The sequence below is a fragment of the Megachile rotundata genome, chromosome 1 (assembly GCF_050947335.1).
Source record: "Megachile rotundata isolate GNS110a chromosome 1, iyMegRotu1, whole genome shotgun sequence".
NCBI classification, from domain to species: Eukaryota; Metazoa; Arthropoda; class Insecta; order Hymenoptera; family Megachilidae; genus Megachile; species Megachile rotundata.
In genome coordinates, this window is record NC_134983.1 from 3,547,107 (window position 1) to 3,570,343 (window position 23,237).

Genomic DNA, 23,237 nt, shown 5'->3' on the forward strand with positions numbered 1-23,237 from the left:
TACTCAATTATCCGACTTCCAATTTCTAAAATTTTGAAATTTAAAAATTCTCAAATTTCAAAATTTCTAGATCCCCAAATTTCAAAATTCTCAGATTCCCAAATTATTCAAATTCGAAAAATTGTTCAGTTCTCTACTCTCTACAATTTCATTCACACCAATTTCTAAATTTGCTAATTCCATAAATTCAAAAATGTTGAAATTTAAAAACTTTTTTTAAATTATCAAATTTTATAGTTCTGTAATTTGCCAATTTTAATTTCTCAAATTTCTATTTTCTAATTTTCTAGTCTTCATTCGTTCCTATTCCTTTTGAAGCTTTTTTTTAAAGTAACTCAATATCATCCATTTTTGTAATATACAATCTCGTCTGCATAAAATTAATTATGGAACTAAAAAATTATGTGCATTAAACCAAATAGACAATCAAGGTTATTAATTCGGGTTATTTGTTCAAATTTATATTTAGTCACTACAATTTGCATAAATTATTTGAGCGTGTAAAGCCAGTTTTAAAAAATAATTGAAAGACATTTCATGTATAAATTTAACAATTTGAAATTGGCGCGCATCGTGGTTAATGAAAATCACTCTTCCTTCCCGCCAACAGCTCAGTCGTGTTTGAAGTGCGGTAGAGTGTAGACGCGTCGCGAAAACGATCCACGTAAATCAGACTTTATCGCTTCTAATTTCGAGCGTCGTGAATACAACCTTGTAACAGCGTGATTCTTAATCGTGATAACCAGATGTGAACAGTTAATGGGGCCGTATTTCCTGTCATTGGACGGCTGCATAACTGACAATGGAAACATACGACTACTTTTGAAGTGTTTGTATCCTGCTACCAATGACAGTATCTATGGTTGTCAGCTAAAAGTAAGTCCTGTTTTACATAAATTATTAGACGAATGTTGCTCGGCGCCGTCAATGCGAAATAGCTAAACCAACAGTGCGGCGTTCGTTCAACTATCAAGTCACAGTTTATTTGTATGTTTGTTTACCATTGGGGTAACCGAGCGTCATTAGATTACACTTTCAATGCGTACTGTATCACGTTTCATCGATTTGCAGTATCGGAGAACCAATATCGTGAGACGATTCGATCGATCGGTCTGGTTTCAGTTCGATTTACATGGTTGACACTTTACGGATGAAATTGTGTAATTTTTTCGAGATTTAGAGATTTATGAGAACTCAAAAATGTTGGATGTAATTAAGAACAGAATTTGATAGTAGTAATACTGTTAATATTACTGTGTTATATTTTGTCTATGGCCATGCTTTTGTTATTACATATTGCAAGGTTTCGTGTTATATTGTCACGCATTATATCAACATGTATTGTCAGGCATTACATTGAAATGCATTATATCGTCACAGAATGTATCATGAGACTAGGTTTTCGAAATTTCGAGTAATCTTAATATTTTCGAACTTCGAAGTACTTTTGAAAACCCAACTCGATCTAAATTAACCTGATCTATTTGCTGCTCAATCTATTGATATCCAACATTCTTAAATTCTCGTATTTTCCGTAGTTTTTTTACGTTTCATAAAAAAATGCATACTCAAGTGCAAAATAGGCTTTCTTTGAGTAAAAATTAATGTGGAAAGACGCGGAAGAGCAAAGGGATGTTGCCCATTAATTGAATTTGAAGAATCTAGTACGATGTACACTCACAACTTTCAAAAACAATTTCTGATTCTCAAATTTCTAAATGGCGACATTTAGAAATCTAAATGGTAACATTTATAATTTTTCAAATTTTTATATTATCAAATTTTCAAATCCCCAAATGTTCTAATTTCCGAGTTTTCAAAACTCGCATTCTCAAATCCTCATTGTTCTAAATCTCCACATTTCCAATTTCTGAAATTCTCAGATCCCAAAATCTCAATCCTTGGTTTCCCCAATTCCCACATCTCCAAACTTCCAAACTTTTACAACTTAAAAATTTGTAAATTTTTAAATTCACCATTTCAGGACCAAAGAACGCTTTTTTTCCTACACCATTTTCACTGAGAAAGCCTAGCATACTCATCACTACAAAATCAAAATAAATTAACGCATAATATTTTGTACAGTTTTTACATTATATTTCTGTCGAAGTTGAATATTGATTACATTCCCGTCGGTAAAGTGATAACAGTTTTAAATAATCAAAGTCATAATGATGTCAATTGTCCTCGATTCACGTAATATGTATAAAATGTATATGTATGTAAACATGGAAAGCATGTCGCGAAAGTATATACTTTACGACTAGGTTTAAAAGGATCGATAATCAAAAGCAGCGGGTTCGATCGATCGAATACGATCTTCATCTGTGGGTAACTCCGTACGCATGCGCAATAATACGAGGCGCACTTTAAGTAATTAAATTTTAAGTAATTTCGACGCACGTTCATTAATAAAACTGAGCAATCTTTTAAAATTGCTTTCCAAACTAAAATCTTTTGAAAAAGTTTGTTTGTCAAAAATGCCTCGTATTATTCGAAGAAGCAGTCGAGATATCACGCGACGAGAATAAGGATCGAGGCAGAGAGAAAAATATTGTAGAATTGTATATACGTCGTCCCCAGTCGTTTTATTCACGAGAATTCAAATAATTGAAAAAAAAGATCGTCAAGATATATGCTGTACTCCGTCGGGTAAGGATATTGAATGTTGTACAGAATTACGAGAAACAAACACGTGCTCCTCACCGAATTTCACAAACAAAAAAAAGAGAAAGATTCGCGTGACTAGCACAATTCATAAACTTCATCGACATGAGTTACTACGGATCTTTATATTATTATCTAGTCATCGAGTGATAATAAAAATTCTATCGTAATCTACATCATGCTGTATTTTGTGTCCAGCTCTACACCTGTTATTTTATTAATACTTTTAAATCATATTTTTAATATTAGAATATTTTATTTATAAGAATGATTTTAGTAAACTTATATTACTAAAATGCTATAACACATTGAATAATATTTCATAATGTACATAGGAATTATATGTAAATTTCTTCTTAGTGAAATTCAAATATAAGAAAATTAAATTTGATGTCTGCTATATTTAAAAATAATTTCGAAGTTTTACCTTTTTTATAATATGAATATTAATTTTTAATTATCAAATGATGAACCAATGACTAGTTAGAACGCTTACACCTAATCTTAAATGTTATATGATTGCCGTTTCTTAAATGTAATACTATGCCTTTAAGTATTTTATGGTATAGAAAATAATTTTGTGTAAAAATGATTGTCTAAGTTTAGTGGAAATATCGTTGGATACGATTTATAAATCTGGGTCACAATCGATCCGATTTTATCGTTTGAACGTTAATCAAAGTAAGTGCCATTTGAATGAATAATCTTCTTGAATATTTACATTGATTTTTATATTCCTCTATGATAGCATCCGAGTGCAAGTTAACTTATATTGCATCTATTATATGTGTATTTTCCATAGCATGTGGAAATTTAGGGAGATGGAAGAGGATTGGGGAATTACAAGGTTTGAAAATTTTGGAATTTGGGAGGATTAGAATTTTCGAGATTGAGAGGTTAAGAGATTGAATTTGAAAATTAGGCATTTAGAGATTAGGGGTCTTGAGAGTTTGGGGATTCGAGAAATTGTGGATTAGAGAATTTCAGCATTTGAGAAATCGAGGATTTGAGGTCTTGAGAATTTTTGAGATTTGTGAAGTTGGGGTTTTGAGATTTTAGTGATGTAAGAATTTGTGGTCTTGAGAATTTGGGGACTTGAGAATTTGGGGATTTGAGAAATTGCTGATGTAAGTAACTGTTACATCTTCTACTTCATTTTCAGTTCAAAAGTGCATTAAACACTACTTATATTAATGGTGAATCAAAACATTTGTGTCAAGGATTATAAAAGTAATCTGTTGCAAATCATGTATTATTCATTTCTAAATGTTTACACATTTGCATTTAAATATAGTAACAATTATTTATCTACTATGATATAAAACGCTTTATGCGCTTATGTTTTTACAAAATATACAACTTATGTGTTCTAAAATTTGATGCATAATTTGCACAAAAGCATGCCTTAAACTATGATTTACAATAACAAAAAATGAATTTTATGAACAAAACAAGTCAAAAATAAACATATTCAGTTATGTTATAATTAACATTTTGATTTCTAAATGTTTAATACTTTGATAATAAAGCTATACCTACACTTTAGGATTTTAAAATATTCATAATGAATAAGTGGAATACAAAGTATTATAATTATGTATATTTCTTTCATTACTAGTCTTTTAATTGGAAGTAATGGAGGTAATTAAACATTACAATACAATTTTAGAAAAATTCTTTCATAAAGCAAAAGAAGAATTCAGTTCTTTGATCTTTTTGTTTAAAGTTTAAACCACTTTCATAATTATTAGCATAGTTTAAAAATGCTACAACATTAGTTTCAAATTTAATAAAAACGTTAAACACTAACAAGTAATAACAGTACTATAATAATTAAACATTTTTTCATATTTTAAATGTCTAAATATGAATATAAAATGTTCTATTTAGTTCAAACACGATGTATAATATAAGAAAGATAAAAATAGATAAAGAAAATATTAACTTCAAATATCTATTAACACGTTCACGTCGGGGTGACTCACTGGTGGGTCACGTTTGACTGTTCCGTGGGGCGGCGTGACCCACCGGTGGGTCACACTTAATTGTCCCGTGAGGCGACGTGCATCACAGGTGGGTTTTCAAAAAATAAGTTTATTTTATTTTTTGTCAACATTATAAACAAAAATTGAGTATTATAAGCATTAACATTCTAAACTTTTTAAAACATTCTAAACATAATGCGGGCTAGCCCTTACAACTTTTACAATATGTTCTTACTTTTTTACTTTTTTTTTGCGGCGTATAATCTACCTTGTATTTTCGATAATTGTTTTTAACATTCTTTACATCGTTTTCTTGTTTTTTTGGCAGCCCCTTTGAACGATTGTAGAAAATGTATGTGTTTTCTTGACCGTTTTTTCTTTTCTATTTCACATTCTTCGATTTCTCTGTGAAAAATTCAAAAAGGAAAAGTGCTAACCGCCTCTGTAGGAGAAAAGATCATTTTACCTACCTTTACACTTGATGCAAGAAGTATACGTTCCGAAAACTCAATGTCAAAACTGTTTTGATCTCGTATTTAGCGCGTTCGAAGCTTCGAAGGAGCAACAATGTCGCACCGCCCCACGAAGCGTAACGTAAATATTCGCCCCGGCGTGAACGTGTTAAGAAAACAATTTGCAAGTCATATTACAAGTAGAGCAAGTAAATATTGTGTACAGCTCTTACTGAAATATAAATTGCAGTTAAATAAACAAGAAGTATATGAAGGAAACTAGGAATTGATATTAGGAAATAATTGGTTGATAAATTTCAATTTTTGTCAAATATCAATGGCACTTTATTTATGGGACTATGTACAGATGCTGAATAAAATGATAATTCTGAGTTTATATGTACACGAGCATGAATTTCTGGTCTTGAAGAACACGAAATGTGATAAAATGGACAGTTCTTTCTTGCAAATAAAACTGCGTAAATCTTTGGAGAGAAGAAAAAATCTACAAAAGAATATTAGAACGCTTACATAATTATATACAAAACTCACAATGTACAGTTTCATCTTCCTTTATGAAGTATGCTTTTCCCTCACATTTCCATTTCCCCTTTTTATCATTTTAACACTTGACAAATCTATGAAAATATTTTGTCGTTGTTTGCACAAGATATAACAAATGCCGCTGTCATCTGCCAATTCATAAATTTTTACACGAAATTTAAAGAGAATCGTTCAGCAGTAAAAATGAGAGTATAATAAAAACGTGATTATAAAAAATAAATTATGATGTTAAATTTTTAAATCTGCAACCAACAGCAACTTTGCATTCTGATTTCTCTGTCATGTATAAAATTCTCTCTTTTCCATTCCTGTCAATTATCCAACGGTTCCTCGTACGTCCTTGTTTTTTTCAGTATACTCTTAGTAATTTGTAACTGTTTTGCTATAGCCTTTTCGACGTTCTTCTTATTTTTATTCGATGCAGACAAATGTTGGAAGGTATCTTCTAATGCCCTTCTTGTTTTCATCAACCTTCTCTTCAGCGTTTCATTTTCTTGTTTTAAAGCTTCCACTTCGTCGAGACCTGAGAAAATAAAATTGAATTTTTAGTTATTACATTCTGCATCTGTAATAGTTTAGATAGTGAAGAAATTCGTAAATAAATGGTTTTAAGTTTGAGAGAATTATTATTTATAACTATTATAAAATTATAGACAATTAACAACCTTTGAATAATTAGATTGTTTTCAAAATGTTTGGTAGAACTATTAAAAATAATTGTAGCATAATTTCTATAAAGATAATTTTCAACAATTATTTTAAAATTATACACGTTGCTAAAAAGTATTATTTCCCCAGAAACCAGCTTTTAATTATTTTTTAATCCTAAAAAGTTACCAATAATTAAAAATTTTAGAATAAGTAGTTGAAGTTTCAGAGAATTTAGACAAATTATTGGAAACAATTTTCAGTAAAATATGTAACAAAATCATATATATTTTTGAAAAAATTAAATAAGAATTATTATAAAATTGTAGCGAGCTTTCTTTTACCTTCTAATGGCAATGGGCTTTCATTATCCATTTCCCGAACTGGTCTGTTGCTATTGCCATTATCTTCATCGCTTAATAAATTAGTCATTGATTCCGTGATTTTCAAAGTATCCTTCAGTGGTCTCATAGTTGTAACAGCTGCATCGCTTTCAATCCCTAAGTCTGGTGAACAACTTGTCTTGCTACGTCCTCCCATTGTTGGGTAATTTACCACAGGTAACCAATATTGTGAATTCTATACAAAATAACATATTGTTTAATTATATAACTGTTTAACTCTTTAAACATTAGATTATTTTGAAAAATCATCTTATTCGCATGTAAAAAAGTGACAAAATATAAAAGATTGATATTGAAAACTGTAACTCCTTTCCATTATCTCAATCCAATTTGCATAGAGTAAATAGTAATACTAGTACCAAAATTAACTACAGTTAATAGTGTTACAGGTTTAACATTAAAATAAAAAAGTAATAAATAACTTAATATAGAACAATTTCTATCAGAATTGAAAAGATACAGGGTGAAGAAGTAACTTATATAGAATAAGCTGTACTTTAAATATTTTGTTCAATAGCAAAAAGTTTCAGAGATAAGTGTAGTTGCTTTGAATGGAACCCACTGTATAAATCAATTATTAATCCTTACTAAATAAACACAAATATAAATACAAGTTAATAACTTCTTTTTATCTAATTGAAAATAGCTAAAAATAGTTTGGATCACATGCGATTCTACTTTACCAAATATGTAGTAAAGTCTTTATGAAAATTGTCTGACAACATAGAAATTAATTTGGATCAAGATGATAGAAAGATAAAGAATGGTAAGAGGTTAAGCTTAATCGTGAATATAAATTATGGACTAACGTTGTATGTTTGATATTCTTGCATGATATCCTCGCATGTTTGTTTAAGTATAGCTTCTGTAGGTATTGAAGAAACACCACTAGAACTAGGCGCCGAATCACTCGCTTCGCAAACTGCAACATGTCTTCGGAGTTCCTTGTTAGCGACCTCTAGCTCCTGTAACCTTACCCTGTGAGATTCGTTTATTTGATTCAGATCCGATATCTGAAAGAGAACATTGCCAAAAATTATATTTCAAACTTACATAATATAGACATGTATACGAAAAAGACATGAATTAGTTAAATATGTAGAAATGATTAAATTTTTGTTCAACATTACAGTAAAATTCCATTTAAAGCTGATTCGATAAGGTGACCTAGTTTGTCCGCATAACTTTACTATCATATTCTATTAATAAAAACGCATATATGAACATAGGCTCATGAATGCATTTTTTAAAGTTATTAAAAAAAATATAAAAGTTGACAATTGACAATTATTATTCATATATAGTGTTGAAGAAAAAAATCGTCAATTATCATTTTGTACATTCCTTATAATCTTTAAATAAAATATTTAAGAGCCTATGTTTACATAACATTTTTATATTATTTTTATTTATAGAACATATTGGTAAAATTTTATGCACAAAAGTGAGAGACATTACATGTGGTATTGAAACACAAAGCGTAAGAAGTCATTTTGTACTCTGGACATGACTTTCAACAAAGCATTTAAAACTCTATGTCAATATAAAATTCTTTTCTCTATTTTTTCATATGGAATACATTGACACAATTTGGCAATAGTAAACTGAACACTAAGTATATATATTATGTATGTTATGAGATGATATAAAATTAGCTGAAAATTAAAGCAAGACTTCTATATTCTTAATATTTCCTTATCCCATTCACTGTGTGCTAAACTGACCACGTCTAACGCTTCATTTAACGTTTTGTATTCTGTGAACGAATCTTCAGCATGTATTGAAGTATACTTGCATGTTATTTGTAAATTTATTTAGTGAATTGGGCAACTTATGATGAAAGAATGATTTCTATTATTTTGTAAGATTAATCTCGGAAACCTTACCTCTTTGTTAAATTTGTCATGCATAGAACGGACGGTCATATCACATCTACTCTCCGTTTTCCTCACTTCTTGTTCCAAACGCAATTTGTCATTTGTTAACTTGGTATTCTCCACGAGAATTTGACTGTGCGATAAAGTAAGATGGTCCAGTTCCTTTGTTAACGCTGATATGCTTACTTTGGCAGCTTCGTTTTCCTCTTCTAATTTCTTAATTCGCGTTCTCAACTACAATTTCATAAAAGTTAAATCGTCATCAAGAAATGTTCATGTGATAATTTACAATTAATAATTGCAATTTCTTTCAATTGAATAGAGATACAGTTTTTAAACATTGATCAGAAACAATTGCTCCATTAAGTGATGTACAATATACAATATTTTTTATCTTTCATTCTTTTTATTGGTTATTCAAAAATTGTTAAAAAAAAAAATATTCCTTTTATTACACTCGTTTCTTGGAAGATTAAGTAACTCTTATTTTTATTGAAAATTTAAAAATACTCTGTTGCAATATTTTATGCAATAAATATACCAACAACTACAAGTACAATATTTGTATGAACAGGGATTGTACTTAAGTATTTTTTTCTATCAAACTTTACTATTAATATTAGAACCAAATAAATTGTTTTGTTCATACTAAATGGGCCCAACGCATAATGCACATTTAATTAAAAATTAAAACTAAAATAGAAAATTAAATAAATATACGATAAAATATAAATTAATGTAAACATTAATTTGTTACTCTACAAAAATCAACACAGATTTCAACGCAAGCAACTTAACAAACATTGCAATATAATTTAATTAACTTATAAACAGGTTACTTAACCGGTTTGGTAATTTGAGTATTAATAAGAAGTTTAAAGAAGAATTTGTATCTTAATTACGGTACACAACTGTTTCCGAATATTACAGTATTTATATTGCAATACAGTTAGAGAAATAACTTATTACCGCATCGTTTTCTCTATTAAGTGTTATCAGCATCTCCGCAGCTTTCCTCTCAGAGTTTTCTTTGTAATGCATCAATTCTGCTTTCTGTTTATTCATTTCTGCTGCCATGCTTTCCAGATCAACTAATTTCTTCTCCAACTGTGCTCTGCGAGCGCAGTTTTGCTTGCTTTCCTTTTTCAATACATGTACCTCATGTACTCTTCTCTCCAAAGACGACTGCAATTTCTCGCAGAATTTTTGTGATTTTTCCAATTTGATGATTAGCGGGGATATTTTATCATCAAATTCCTGAAAAACATTTGAAAAGAGTATTTTAACCGTAATAACAAACTAATGTAAGCATAATAATCTTTACAAGTTTTCAACATTATTGAAAGCACTTAAATTTTTAGAATAAAATTTATATTTATTATTTAAAATATAATTTTTTCCACAAGCGTATGTGCTACTAATTTAATTCACCTTTTAATCCTCCTTCCGGGGAGTGCAAATAGAATAGTAATGAAATTTGTCAGGAAATTATTATCTAAACAGTAAGAGTAACTGATACTCACACAATCGAAAGAAATTTTGCTGGTCATTTCATTTCTGAGAGCACTAAGCTCCGTGTACAATAAAGCGTTCGTTTCCTTGAGCTCTTGTATGTGATGGTTAGTCTCAGAATCGTTTATATCATTTTGGTGGATTTTGTGATAAGGCACGTACTCCATGGAATCCTCAGAATCGCTGAATGTTTTGGTATACTTAGAAAATCTGGATCGGTTCAAAGATTTCTGTTGCGTCTCCTGCAACCCAATTCTAGCCAACGAGACGGTTCTATCAGGTTCCGAGAACGCTTCTGAATCAGACTGCGTCGAGCCATGATTTTTCGTAGCACTCAGTAAATTCTCCGACCAGCTTTTCTTCACAGAATTGTCGATCGATTTAGCGTTCATTTGATCCACGTTGAACGGAAAATCGTTAGCCGAGAGACCCTCCAACGCGTTAACGAAATCATCGGACAATATCTTCGAATTCATCAACACATCGAGCACGATTCTCTTATGCTCATTACCAACCGTGTCCGCGTGATCCACGGTCTTCATCATCTCCTTCATGAACTTCATTAAGTCTTTCAGATGAGTACGTAATAGCTCGCAATATTTTTTCGCTCTTTCGGTTTGGTTATCCCCGTATCCGTCGATCTCCGTCGCGATCTCCGGTCTCGAGACCAGTTTCAACCACTTCAGGTAGTCTACTTCTTTCTCCAACTCGTTTTTTTGCATCACCAGCTTCTGCACATAGTCCGTCATAGTTTTTACGTCTATGGGCTCATTCCCGTCGACGTAATTCAGCTGGATCACCTCATTGGTAAACGTAACTCTGATACCAATGTCGTTCAATTCTTTCACCAGGGTCGATAGCTGCGCGCTGGCGCTCTCGTGCATCATGTCCGACTTGTTTCGGCTCCTTTCGTGACAATGGTTGACGGTCATGTGATTGTGGAGCTTCGCTATTTCCTTGTTTTTGCTCCACAATTCCGTGTTCACCAGCTGCTGCAGATTCTGCGTCTTCATGTGCAGCTCTTTCGCTAGCTGCTCGATCTTCTGGTTCTTTTCCTCGATTTCAGCGTCTCGTAGCTGAAGCTGTCGAAGAAGGTCTTCTCGTTCGACCATCACCTCAGCTTCGTTTTTCGCTGTTTCTTTCATCTTATCGAGCTCCTTCTCCTTGTCCTGTAGTTGCTCCTTTATCGTCTGCTTCTCGATCTCGAGAACTTCTATCTTTTGCTCCTTGTCTTGAAGTCGTCCCTGCAGTTCCTGAAAAAAATACAGTTAGACTCCATTTCAAAATTGATGTGTATATTATAGCGGAATTTGTCGATTTACAACGATTTTTATTTGGCCTTTGTAGTTTTAATATCCTTACTGAAAAAGGCCACATAGATACTTTTCTTTATTTCTGTATGCAAAATCTATCAATAGTTCTTTTTAGATCATTCTTTTTATACACTTAATGTACAGTTAACTTTTGTAACATAGTTGTTCATTGTTTTTTCAAGATACATTTCAGTTTTTACAATGAAAGTATTTCATTCATTTTAAAACATTGTAAATTTATTCTGAGAACTTATTTTATATAATAATATTCAAGGAAAATATTTAAGTGACGTCCTACAGTTAGAACATTCTGTATATACAAGGTGCTTTTAGTAAAAAGGTATCTTCTATAACATTATGGTATTTTTCTTTTAAAATTTCAGTACTGTACATAATAATACGTATGAATGTCACAATATAACAATAGTCTTTTGCAAAGAGAAGTTCCTCTGTTTCTGATTATTTATTTTATTATTATTACTGTAAAAACTGATTGTACATGAAATTTATATGAAAGCTTCTTTACTTTTGGAACTTCTTAGAAAGGTTTTACGAAATGAGTCACTATGTTATAAAGATTTAAAAATGTGAACATGGGAAAATGAAAGAAAAGTCATATGGAAATGGAGTAATCAGATTTTAAAATAATCGTTTACACAAATGTAAAAACTCCTTTTTAGAAATACAATAACTGATTATATGTAAGTTACATGCAATATCAATTAACACCCGAATAAACTCAAGATATGCTGGATGAATTACATATTGAGACATGTGATATCTCGAATCTACTGAGAAATAGAAAAAACTATTCAGGATTAAGTTGAATGGTATGATAACGTCTATTTTTCTACTTCATTTACTTCATGAACATTACATTCAAATAACGTAAATGCACATTTTTTTTAAATGGAATTGTATACTAATTTTTACTCGTTTGCACTTGTTAGAACATTCTGCGTACAATGTTCAAAATATTAATATTTCATGTGATCTCTCACATGTTTATGAATCGTGTACTGATTTCCTTAAAAATATTTAAATTTTCACGTAGTACACTTTTCTTCTGTACGTCTTTCATAACAAAATTAATTTGATCGCTGTTTACATTTGAACAATGCAGTTTGATTCGTTCTCTCATGTTTTCCAGAGTAACGAATAAGCACTCTTATTCTTTAAGTTAACCTCATAGATAAGAATGAAGATTGCGATCGTGAGCGGGTGGTGGTTATGGCGTTAGACTGTGTTCCAAACCATTTGTCAGCATTAATTTGTCGTTGAGAATTATTTATGATATATACACTGTATGCAAGTGCGCATCTTTCATGAAACTCTCAAGCTATTAAAAATATGAGATATTACTGAAAATATTTGTTTTTTAACCCCTTGCCGTGCCATTTATTTATGAAGTGCGTCAGTCAAGACTAACCATTCAGGACTATAACATTAAAACGACCAAAGAAAATTAAAATGTTCTAAGCATTTTATATTTAGGCATCCTTGACAACGCAAATTACAGTTGGATCTAAAATTCAAGTTGAAGAGTATTCAAAATTTGAGTAACATTAATCACATTTGAGTTGTGAGTGCGTCACGAGTGAGACTTGTCAAAGCACGGCAAGGGGTTAATATAGATTTACGGATGTTTGATGGCTACACTTTTCGAAATTGAAATTAAAGTAGAAAAAGAAATTAGGGATGACACGTTAACTACCTAATGTAATAATTGTTCAACTTGACGAAAGTTGTCATACATTTTTACAAATATATCTTAATAACTTTTGTAATTTAAAATAAGAAATCTAAGATCCGTAATTTTGTGGAATTCCGTAAATCTAGTGTTAAATACTGTACTTTAATATTATTTTACACAGAACGTTTTGGGGAATTGATACGAGTAAGAAAAAATATGCAATTGCGTTTTAACCCCTTGTTATACGATTTATTTGTCGGATGCGTTAGTTGGCTTTAATTATCTACTGAAACATTAGTATAAATAAAAAAGGTTAAATTATTATGTCGATTTTGTATTCAGTAATTAACTATGCAAATTATATTTAAACTTAACCCTTAATAGTCACGCGTTATCAGAATAACATATATAGCATACTGAAATATTTAAGATCCCAGCCACTAAAAATGTTTGTTACAAAGAAGTTACAAATTATTTGAACTTCAACAAAATTATAAATAATATCTGAAAGTTATTTTAACATATTTCACAGCTAATGTCAGTAAATTTAAAAACGTTCCACCTTAATGTAAAGAAGTAAACTGTTAGCTGAACACTTTTGAAGTATAACAGTTTGAGGAAAAAAATTCCGATATTTCAGAAAAGATATTTATTCACATTTTCAAGATATAAAGTGGCTAAAATGGGAGCTAAATTGACAGGGGGCGTTTCATACCCCAGTGTGACCATTAAGAATTAAACTACAAATTGAAGTGTATTAAAAATTCGATTAAGCTTCATTACATTTAAACAGTGAATGTGTCACGAAATCCTTCAGAGTATGGAAAGGGATTAAAACAGGTGCATTTGCATTTTTTGTTCAAACGTGGCATTCATTAAAAAAAATGAGATAGTAGAAAAATAAATATTATATCATTCAATTTTTTCCAAAACAATTTTTTCTCATCGCTTATCAAATTCGAGATATAACAATCATACTACGTATCCTACTCATTAGCTAGCCATTTGATAAAACGATGAGTAAATTTACGTTTATTCGGTTTTTACTAACCGAAGATTGTTAACTTTAGTACGTAAAAGAGTAAACTAAAAAAATACTTAACGCGGAGAAAAGATCTTACTTGAAAGTAAGTGAGAGTCACTTTAGAAATTGTACTAACTTGTACAAATGATACGTGGGTGGTAAGAGTGGACATTTAAATTGCATTGGTTAACTGACTCTTATTTCTCGTGAAACGTGATCAAAGATAATTGCGGATTAAGTGGATTATATTATGAAACAAATTAAAAGAGGAATTGGAAAGAACATATCAAATTGTGAGAAGTAATTGCAATGGAACTTCTAGTACCCGAGTTAAGGGTCAGCTTTGGCGACCGAATATTGTGGATATGATTTTTAACAACTCTGGCGAAAAATTAAGAAGTTCTGGCGATCTTATACTATTTAGGAAGAAACAAAGATATTACATATTCTTTTTCCAAAAATGTGCAAAAATGCAACTTTTTTTGCCAAGATTTTGAAGCCAACAATGCTTTGTCATGATTTCTTTTGTAAAATACGATCGTCACTTAAACTACAAATTTCATTTGATCAGAACTAGTTTTACACATACATATAAATATGTGAAGTTCTTTCTCAAAATTCTAAATCTCTACATATCCTTAGTTCTAATTTTCTTAATTTACTAAGTTTCCAAATTTTTAATCTTAAAAATTCGCGTATCTCTATGTGTAAAGATTTCCGAGTTCTTAAATTTCTTTCTCCTCAAAATTTTCATAATTCTTAAATTTAGAGATTTAAATATTGTCAATATGTATACGTAGAAGCTTAGAATGAAACTTTTTATATTATATTTTATATCTATATTTTATATCCATTAGGTAATTTGGAGATCAATATACACTATACGAACGCGTATAAGAAATATTTGATAGAAAAATGATGATTGCTCTCTGAATATAAGAAACCTACTTAAAAGTTTTGTTAATATTTTCATCGTTTTTTATGCATCTTACATTTTCATAATTATGCACAATAATTGTGAAACCTAGAAATTTCAAATTTATATACTTTGAAATTCGGAAATTTCAAATTCCCATATCTTCAAAACATCGTTCTTCCAACATTCAATTAATATTCTCAAAATTGTTAAATTAAATTTCGTAAATTATCAGATTCTTAAGTTTTCAAATCAACAATTTCTTAAATTATCAGATCCTCGTATTTCTACATTCTAAAATTTGAAATTACTTGGAAACCACAATTGGCCGAATTTCTAACTAAATTTCTAGTTAAATTCTCCTATCTAAATTTCCAACCAAAATTTCCTATTTAACTTTCGAACTAAGTTTACCAATTTCTAACATTTTCCTATCTAAATTTCTATTTACAATTTACTATCTAAATTTTCATCTACAATTTACTATCTAAATTTCTATTGTCCCAAATTTCAAATAGTATAGTTCCTTAATTTTTAAATCTTCAATTTGCAAAATTAATAAACTTTCAAATCTTCAAACAAAGAAATATATAAATTTAAATAATTCATTTTCGGAATTTGAAAATCTCAAACTTGTAAATTTAAAAATTTTGACCTTTATAAATTTCCATTATTTAAATTTTCAAACTTCTAATTACCCAAGTTTTTAAAGCCTCAAATACTAAAATTTTATCGAGCAAAATTTTATCAAATTTTGCCCTTTCTGAATCTATTTTATAGATTAAAGAGTTGGTAAAAGAAATTAATGAACGCAAAAGGATTAAATATTTAAATTTATAAAGTTATGAATTTGCAATGTTTTAATCTTTGTTTTCCTTCGACATATCACCGTGTTATGTGAAGGTATCCTATAAGACCTAACTATACATCGTTAATGTTAATGAAAAGATTAAAGATTAACTTTCGAGAAAAATGAATGAATTGATTAACAAAAAATTACCTCCGATTCAACTTCAATCTGCTTCTCCAAACGATTCTTCTCAGCCTTGATCGTCTCTATTTGGTCTCGTAGGTCGTTAATTTTGGCTTCCATTTCGTCGAATCGTTGCTGCACATATAAAGTATTGTTCTCGTCAATAAAACTCGGAAACAAAATCGGTTTAAACGATCGGTAGGCTTTATTTGCAGAACAGCTGCGATTACAAAGATGGTGTGTAATGTACAAAAGTTGCGTGCGACAAAATTTTTTAGATTTAAATCGTGCGAATTAAAACGAATCGAATGAATCTCGGTGTTCATGGAACTTGTGGTAACCCGGGCGATGATAATCGAGGGTAAAAACGGAGGAACGTTTGCATGCTTATTTAATCGTGTTCAGTTTTTTGTTTTCGTGATTTAGGTAATTTAGAGTTTCGGTTTTCTTGACCAACTGCGAGGCGAGACAAGGGTTACAATATCTGGCCCCTAAAAGCAAACAAATAGATCTAATTTGTAGTTTCACACAATTAATGCTCTACCGATGTTTTGAACGCTTAATTTTCCTATTTATCGTTAATGTTACACCTGCCTAGTTAGTTCTGGGAATTTAAATCTTGTGTTGCAAAAGCGAGGAGCGAATGGAGAAAGCAGAAGATAAGCAGAAAAATAGCGATATTGTAGTAAACTCTCGTTATATTGCCGCCGACGAAAATGTACGAGCATTTGAAATAAGCAATGCAGAAAACTACGTGTTCGGGGAATTTGCTCGATAGAAGAATCTTGAGTTAAAATTGTCTGCTCGAAACGAAATTTGCCGGTCTATTCGAACGAAGCAACACGTTTTTCAACTGCACGGGTTGGAAGAAAAAGGAATTGTATTTTTAAAGAGAATTCAAATATATTTTAAAGAGAATACAAGTCTACAAAAAATCAGTTGAGGTTTACTAACGCGTTACTGTTTACGCACTGACTCTCGATCGCGATTACCCCCCCTTTTATAATAGATTTCCAATAATTCTCCAGAACTTCTAGTCTGCTCGAAATTTCGCGATGTCTCGCAGCCGCCCTCCCGCACCGCACCACTCTCCCCGAAACCAACGAGGCGGGAAGTACACAAACGGAAGGGAAGCGCGTCGGGACATTGTTCGTCAAATTTGAAAACAAAAACGATTATAGGAACGTTCTACGAAGTTCTGGAGCGATCTTTGACCGTTTATTGAACACTACGTGTTAAGAAGTTTTCAATTTCTAAATACAGAGATTCGAAAATCGAGAAATTAGTAAATTTTAATATTTGGCTATTAGGAATAGAAATATAAAAGTTTATAAACTTGCAACTTCGTAAATCTAAAAATCTGAAGACTTGCAACTTTGAACATTTGTGAAATTGCAACTCTGTAAATTTAAAAACTTAAAACTTTGTAACGTTTATAACTTTCAACTTTGTTAGTTTTTAAACTTCCAACATTGTAATCTGAAAATCTGTAAGCGTGCAAACTCGTAAATTCGAAAATTTCTGAAGTTGCAACTTTAAAGAGTTGAATTTGCGCAACCGGCAATATAAACGAAGTAATATAGCGGCAGTCTACTACAATTATAAATTATTGAAATTATAATATCGTATAGGATGTAAATAAGAATCGAAGTGATTAAATAAAATGAAAATTTCACAACTATTGCTTGTAATATTTTCACATCACATATTAATGGATGGAAACTACAATGAAGGTAAATATTGTAAGAGAAATAAATTATGAGGTGTTTAATAGTGTAAAATTGAATATGGACGATTTAATGATTTTACTGTTTAATTTTTATTTTGACATTTAGATAACTAATTAATCTTCTTTATAATGAATGTATTTATAATAAATGTATTTGCTATCAACTTTTTATTTTTTGGGATTATTTTTCGGGAAAGTGACCGTTATCTTTTTAAACGGAATGTTATATATTTTTTAATATAATATAAAATAGTGCCAAAATTCATTCATGTATCTGTCCACAACTTTTAAGATCAGACAGGAAAAAAATGAAAAAAAAAAACAGATGGAACATCCTCAAACATTGTACTTACTATTATGTTACATCTACAAATTGATGAGACTACAAATCATAATTTAGAACAATTTAAAAGGAAATTAAGATAAAATTTGTAGATATGATTTAGAACAAATGTTTCGTGTGGAAGTATTGATAACAAAGTACTTGGTCCGTACTTTTATATTGGAATTTCAAATGGCAATAAATACAGTAGAGTGTAAGACGAGTTCTTACAACAAATTCTTCTAATGCACCAAAAATATTGCGATTACTGTCTTCATATCACGCGATTGCTTGAACTTAAGAATTAAATCTGCTTTAGTCGCGTATTATGTTGTATTCTTCATCGTATAAATTTCAATTTCAATGAAATAAAGGATGTTTGACATACATTAGTTACATGTTTCTTTTCTAATCAACTGTACATGTATGTTATTTATTTCTAGAATGCTGCCCTATTTGATAAAACGTAGAAAGTGAAAATATGGCCATAGTAATAATCATTTAAAACGTGTTTAGATTATACATGTTATGTAAGAAAAATTCCTGTATAGCATAAATTCATATTAGCACGCAAAACAATACCCACGTTATACAAAAGTCTACTGTACTTACAATTTTTAAATAATAACTTTAAAAATAATTGATAGTTACTAAAATTGATTCACATAAAATATGCATTATTAAATCAGCAAGACTCCCCTTCGTTGTAGACCAGTAGTAAGTTTTTTAAGTAATAAATGGATCGAAATAAGCACACTTATAAAATAGCCTATAAATTCTACGATGTCACCATGGATCTTTTTCTTACTGGATCACATTAAAAATATTGTTAACACTACCCAGTACATGCATTTAAACCACTTAAAGAATAAAATTTGAAGTTTAAAATTTTTAATTGAAATTTAAAAAGAAACAAGTGCATCCATATCTGGTATTGTAATTTAAATAATAAATTTCAAGATTATTGGTACTCAGTACTACTGTTTCTCATATAAAATATATGTTATCAATACGTCAAGACTTATAACTGTAATTCAATAACAAGTTTTTTGAAATATATATATATATAATAATATATGGATAAGAATGTATCATATAAAACAGTCTAAAGGGGGCACCTGACCGCAATATTGCGTTTATTAACCCCTATGATTTATCAGGTAGGAGCGTCAGACATAACTGACTGTTCACTGCTACAATATTAAAACAAATACAAAAAAGTTAAAATGTTATTTCTATTTTACATTTCAAGGTTTTCAACCATGCAAATTATAATTAAACTAAAAGTGAAAATTAAAATCTGCTAAAAATATAAACAAAGGTTTATCATATTCGAAGTTCAAATGCGGTAATTGTGTAGCTCGTTATTACAGTGCAAATGGTTAATATGTTGTCACTACAGATTGATAGGACTACGTATAATGTTCTACGTGACTTCTATTAGTAAACATGAATTTGTTAGGCCTATTAGAACTCGTGTAATCAAGGATTAGTTGTATTTATTGCCATTTAAAATCCCAGTATCTGAGCACGAACCAAACACTGTGTTAGCAATAATCGTACATTAAACATTTCATTTATAGTTATGAATTATATTTGAAAATTTGTTTCTCTTTAATTTGGATTATTATGTAAATTGCATATCATTATTCCCAAAAGTTATATCGACGTGGATTTATAAACTCATCGGACTATCGAATTTTTCTATAAAAATTTCTATCGTTCGGTTAATTATTAATGAATTATATAATTGAATATACCGAAAAAAATCATGTTCTCGTAGATTTTGTACACTTGTAATATTTGAAAGACTTGTAGTCGTGCAAGTGCAGAATTTTTCAAATTGACACAAATGATAATCATATAATTTGGTCTCTGTTCTTATTAGAAGAAATGGTCGTGAAAATGCAAAACAACTTTTAATTGTTCGTCTTTAAAAGAATATTTCTATTACTGTAATGATTCCATTACATAAATACAGCTGCATTGAAATATTTTTAAAATAAAAAAAATTTAGTTTCACTTATAGGTTTGGTTTCTGTATTTCTTTAGATTTAGGTTATCTATGATCTGCCATAAAGATTACAAACATGTACATGTTTTGTCTCGTGCTTTTATACAACATTAAAAATATATACAATTTCATTCAAAAAACAGGTCACCTTTCTCGAAATATAATGAAAATATAAAGCATTGATAAATCTCATCGCGTTGCTAGTAAAATATACTACAACTTCTCCTCCACCATTTCCTTTAAATAATTGCTGTACACAGGAAAAAAAATGATCCACGTTATCACTTTGTACATAATTTTGTTGCTACGTAAGAATATTATGTTTTTTCACTTAAGAATTGAAAAGTTATTTTATTTTATGTTTAGTTTATTTCAGAATTGAAACTTATTTTCACTAGCTATCTATTTCATCCCATTTCCCCTATGTCTAACTTCGTTACAACAGCATAAGAGATTATTATAGTAAAGTGTTGCTTTTTATATACAAAATAAGACTAATACTTATTTTTATTGAAAATATCCATCCTTTCCCATATATTTTGTTGTTGCATTTAAAATCACTACAATGAAATACGATTATTTAAAAAAAGAGTTGCACTTATTTTCGCTAAGGGTGTCCAGCTTACGTTATTCTCGTCTACGTAGTCATAAACGCAATAAAACAAAATAGTTTGAATTCAAATTCTTTTTTCAAACACGGCACTCGGTAAGTTTACCTACCTCCATCCTCATCGAGGCACACAAACAGGAGAACATTTTTAATCGATTGTTCGATTTCCGTTCGATAATATCAAATTGACCCTTAAACGGATACTCGACGCAAATGCTACGATACAAATTAGCACTGGTGAATATCCAGCAACAGGAGAAATATTTATAAAAAAAATCACGAAAGTGTCGTTTCTCTTGAGTCGATCTTCGAATTCAATGGCGATTCGTCTTTCAAAACAGGGAAAATCGTGAAAAGCCTGTGCTTTTCAGTCTCGTGATAATTCGATTTTGTTCCTCGAAATTTCGTTTTCGAATGTCGTATTTTTCTCTCGGAAAAAAATAAAAAGAAAAAGTAGTCACTCGTTTTCTTTTTCTCGCGAATCAGTTTTATCGATCGTGTTTTTAATCGTCGCGTCGTTTTAATCAAAAAGCAAAGAATAAGGATACGCGGGTCGAGTCCTCGAGTCTTCTGATCGGGATTCGTCAATCGTGTTTTATTATTTCTTTTTCTTTTTGTCGTTTTTGTTATTGTCGTTCGTCGTGGAGGAAAGCCACGGTGGTTGGAACAGTGTCGAAACGGATTTTCGTGCGAAGACTGTCGTGAGCGGATCGCGCAGACTTCGCGAGCGGACTGTCTCTATTATTAGACGAAAGGCACGTCTTCGGTTTGGTATCTCGAAGATAGCATGTCGCCGGGACTTCCACGAATATTACTCGATAGTCCGATCGTCTTAAAAAGCATTCTACCCTGGCCGATTTCGATCGGTCAAACATCGCTAATTCGCGCTTGTTTAGCATGGAATTTCTGCGTGGGATGTTGTCAATGGCCGCTGGACATTCGAGAGCTCTGAATTGCCCATCTGACTTTTAACTTCTTGATTATCGCGTTAAATATCATTAACCCTTAAAGTACTGCACAGACGGATATAGGTGATTGTCAAAAAATATCGTCTTGTGAATTTAAATGTTCTTAAGAGAGTTTTCCCATTCAGAGTTATCAATTTTAGACTATTTATGAGATAAACTATTGGAGTACTTTTTAATTTTGTACATATATTTGATATTAAATTTTCTTTCTTATAGTAGTTGTAATAACACGGTGGTTGCATACTGTTTAATTCTCACAATCATGATTTAATTCTCAATAATCTATATTTCTAAACATTACACAATAGAAAACAATGCACAACGTTATATTCTTTCATAAATTGACAGAAGGTATATCTTGATCGGTCCAGCAACATCAACATTGCGCTAATTACGGTTACTTTAGTTGCATAAATTGAACTAGAAATGATGTTAACTCAGTTCAGTAATGTTCATATGGAATTCAGACTGTACTGCATCTTTAAAACTCTCGTTTACTGACCTTCTTTAATTTTTAATTATGTTAAATTTTCATAGTGATATGCGACAGGTATATTCTATATTATATTATATTATATTATTTTTCTTCTTTTTTATTTAAATTATAATTTGTGTATTTTTTGCTCTAAGTCATTGTAAAACATGTTATATCTCCATTACATCACGTTTGTTTTTATACAACGGTTTATCCCGTAAATAAGTAATAAAATAAATAAAATAATCCGCGTTGACAGTATAAATATTCATGTATATAAAATATGGAGATTAGTCAATTAACAGTTTAAAAATCGATTGTTTAGTAACCGATGTGAGAAACATGAGATACATTTAAGGCATCACAGCAATGCATTATTTTGGTATTTATTTCTCTTTTAATATTAATAAATTCGAGTATAAAAGTAGATAAGAAGTGGATAAGAAAATGTAATAAGAATAATTTTCTGACTGCTCGGAATGGGAAATCTCTCTTAAAAACCTGAAATATGACCCAAAGATTTTTAAAATAGTATAATTTATGAATTAGAAGATGTTCTGGTTTATCGAAAATATGAATAATCCGGTTATCTCGAATAAATTACGTTGAGTATCAAACTTATCACTTGTATAATATGTAAAATAATATAATATAAATTTCTCATATTTCATTAAACATAAATGAATAATAAATTTCATAATTAACGGAACAGTTGCGAATGAAGTATTTGCACAGCATTCCACCTATCTTTAAATTTGTCATCCATGAAAAATTCATATACTAAGAACTAGAATCAGTAAACAACTTTAAAGTAATATTTGTGAAAAGAAGAGATTCCGATTTATTTTATTTTAAATAAATTAAAATTTGTATAGTTTATTTATATTTATAGCTCATTTTTTAGTCTCCTTTCCACGTAAATGTTTCCGCATGTAGCTAGCTTTATACTGTGACTAAGATAATTCTAGCTCAAAGTATAATGGAGAACTTGAGTCCAGGATCGTCATTCTACGTTAAACCATTTTGGAGATATTAACTTTTTAATAAAATGCTAATAAAGTTAGATAAGATAAAAGAAACACTTGATTAAG

The 23,237-nt window shown here is 30.3% G+C and overlaps 1 protein-coding gene across 4 annotated transcripts in view; it reads right to left on the bottom strand.

The window, feature by feature from the left end:
• Positions 1-5,425: 5,425 nt before the first annotated feature.
• cnn (phosphodiesterase 4D interacting protein centrosomin) overlaps positions 5,426-23,237 on the bottom strand; it is a 129,818-nt gene continuing 112,006 nt past the window's right edge. For all 4 annotated transcript variants that reach the window (XM_012288385.2, XM_003704634.3, XM_012288387.2 and 1 more), the window contains 7 exons: positions 16,056-16,163; positions 10,121-11,362; positions 9,567-9,854; positions 8,607-8,831; positions 7,530-7,733; positions 6,661-6,895; positions 5,426-6,191 (listed from right to left, as the gene is read on the bottom strand). In XM_012288385.2, the coding sequence (XP_012143775.1) occupies positions 5,980-6,191; positions 6,661-6,895; positions 7,530-7,733; positions 8,607-8,831; positions 9,567-9,854; positions 10,121-11,362; positions 16,056-16,163 (2,514 nt within the window). In that variant the 3' untranslated portion in view covers positions 5,426-5,979. The remainder of the gene's footprint in view (positions 6,192-6,660; positions 6,896-7,529; positions 7,734-8,606; positions 8,832-9,566; positions 9,855-10,120; positions 11,363-16,055; positions 16,164-23,237) is intronic.